Source organism: Wasmannia auropunctata, unplaced genomic scaffold (genome assembly GCF_000956235.1).
Source record: "Wasmannia auropunctata unplaced genomic scaffold, wasmannia.A_1.0 LD281144.1, whole genome shotgun sequence".
Lineage (NCBI taxonomy): Eukaryota > Metazoa > Arthropoda > Insecta > Hymenoptera > Formicidae > Wasmannia > Wasmannia auropunctata.
In genome coordinates, this window is record NW_012081746.1 from 1 (window position 1) to 2,691 (window position 2,691).

The following is a 2,691-nucleotide window of genomic DNA, read 5'->3' on the forward strand; positions in this document are numbered from 1 at the left end:
CCGAAACACAATAGATGTAGTAAGCCTTAGCCGTAAGAAACTGACCAATCAATCGATTATTCTCTTCACATTCGACTGCGATTGGTCAATTTCTTAAGGCTTACAACATCTATTGTGTTTCGAGACTAAAATGTAACTAATTGTAAGTTAAGTTAAAATTATTTAACTTTTTAACTTAACTTTTATCTTTTTAACTAGGCATTATCCAACCTTGGTTTATAAATTTAATACTAAACTATTTCTTAAATCAAATACTCACAAAATACTTTGGAATTTGTTGCTTACAAAATAAGTTTAAAAATTATTGAAAACAAAACTACAAGAATAAAATATATTAAACGAATTAGTTACTATGCCGATTTTCATATTAAAATGTTTTAAAATATTGTTTTAAAAATATTAGTTATTTAAAATTCTTTAATATTAATGTGTATTATTTTATTACAGGAATTTTCACAACTGACAAAAGAACTGGCTGCGGCGCGAGAGAATATCCTGGAAAGAGAAGAGGAAATTTCCGAATTAAAAGCGGAACGAAATAACACACGTGTGCGTAGTTGAATCTTTCTAACATTCTAAAATTCTTTATGACTTGACTTTCTAGAACTTTTTAGGCTTTTTAATGATTTTTCTTTAATAAGTAAATATCTACATTTGAAACATAATAAGAATATAAGTAATTTTAAAAATAAACAAAAATTTGTGAAGAGTTAATAATAAAAAATTAATTGGTTTTGTGTTTAATATAAATATGCTATTATTATTATTAAATATGATATTATTGATACTTGCAGCTCTTATTGGAACATCTAGAATGTTTAGTATCGCGACATGAACGATCGCTCAGGATGACAGTTGTGAAACGTCAAGCTGCTGCGCAATCTGGTGTATCATCTGAGGTAGAAGTCCTTAAAGCTTTGAAAAGTCTTTTCGAGCACCACAAAGCTTTGGACGAAAAGGTATTTTATATTATTTCATCAAATACCATTATATTGCCGTTACAATTTTTCAGAATAAGAATTGATTTATGAAGATTTTTTTTATGAGAGAAAATATATGCACTATGAAAAAGAAAAAACTAAAAACTCAATCTTTCGATTGCAGAACGCAAAAAAACTATTGTATGAGGATTGTATTGTACTGACAAACAAAAGAAAGAAGAATTGATAAAATGGACCGATTTTGATCTTCGGAGCGACAAGTAAAATCGGTATGTTTTTTATTGTTTTTGTGCAACTAAATCTGATTCTGACTTTAAAAAATTTTTAATTTGCTGAAATATATTAAAATCATTGATATGAAGTTGTTATACATATAAGAATAAGCTATTATAAAAAGCTATGATGAACATATTATGATATGTTAATAAACATATAAGATTATAGTTGAATGAACAATATTAAGTGAAGATTAACTGATATAGAAACAACACAAATTTAATAAATGAAGAAAGCCTTATTTGGTCTTGATGTTCTTATCTTGATGTTGATATTTAAAAATATTTTTTCTGTGAATCTCTATAGTTTTCAGTAATAAAATACTATATACTATTGTAATAAAATATTTTTAATGAACAGAAATGTGTATATTATACACAGAAAAATATATATGTAAGATAGAAAAAGCTAGAAAAAACATAAAAAATTAAAAAATAAATGGAACAATTGCTCTTGCTCAGAATTACTCTCACTATCAGCAACATTATTTTGAAAGATTTCTGATATATGTTGAGCATTTAAATGAATCTTAGATAAAAATGGAGCAAACTATCAAATTATCATGATAATATCTAAGATAGTGATAACATCTAACAACCGGCGACCGATCTTGTATTCACAAGAATGTATCATTATAGGAGATATTCTTAAGGCATTTTTATTAAGTTTACAAACGTACGATATTTTGTAGATTTTGAATGTCAACAATGTATCTGTGTTTTGAGCAGATTTACTTCTTTAAGTCAATGTATTGTGCATCGATAATCGATGTTTACTGTTTCCTTTGCAATGTGATATTCAAAATCTGTAGAGTCAAGTATATAGTCAGTATAGTAGCTATAGTAGTATCTGTTAAAAGTGAGAGCATTATCGTGTTTTATTAACAAGAAAATAAGCATTGACTTATGTTCAACAATAGTAATTTACAATGCTACATATTTACAGCTTTTTATCTGATTTTAATACTTTTCTTAATAAATAAAAAATTTTTAAAGGTCAGAATCAGATTCAGCAGCTCAAAAACTACAAAAAAAAACATACTGTTTTTATTTGCCACTCTAGGGTGGGATCCAAAATCGATTCATTTTACCTTCTCCTTTGTTTGTTAGTTGTAAATTATATTACGATTACGACGTATTCTACACTCCTCCCCAAAATTGAAGGATTACCTATTCTGATCGCTAAAAATAAGCAAATTTCAAAAGAGTGTAACTTCGTCAAAAATAATCGTAACAGATTAATCCAAAAAGCATTTTACAGCTTGAAGTCTCTACTTTCGAAATCGATAATTCATTAAATGACTTACTGATTCTTTACAAAGCTGCACGAATGCAAATGGAGATGCATCAAATCTAAAAATTTTGTACTAACAAGGGAACCTCGCGAAGTGTCAAATTCTGATTTTAATGAAACTTGGTACACTTTGAGGTCACATAAATAGATGAATTTAGAAATTATCAGTTGGTGCTAAAAA

General features: G+C 27.2%; 1 protein-coding gene across 1 annotated transcript; it reads left to right on the forward strand.

Moving 5' to 3' along the window:
• Positions 1-401: 401 nt before the first annotated feature.
• On the forward strand, positions 402-1,536 carry LOC105461677 (liprin-alpha-3-like). The gene is made up of 3 exons (XM_011708184.1): positions 402-549; positions 795-959; positions 1,105-1,536. Exons 1-3 carry the CDS (start codon positions 427-429, stop codon positions 1,165-1,167), a joined length of 351 nt encoding a protein of 116 aa, XP_011706486.1. The 5' UTR covers positions 402-426; the 3' UTR covers positions 1,168-1,536.
• The last annotated feature ends 1,155 nt before the right edge of the window (positions 1,537-2,691 follow it).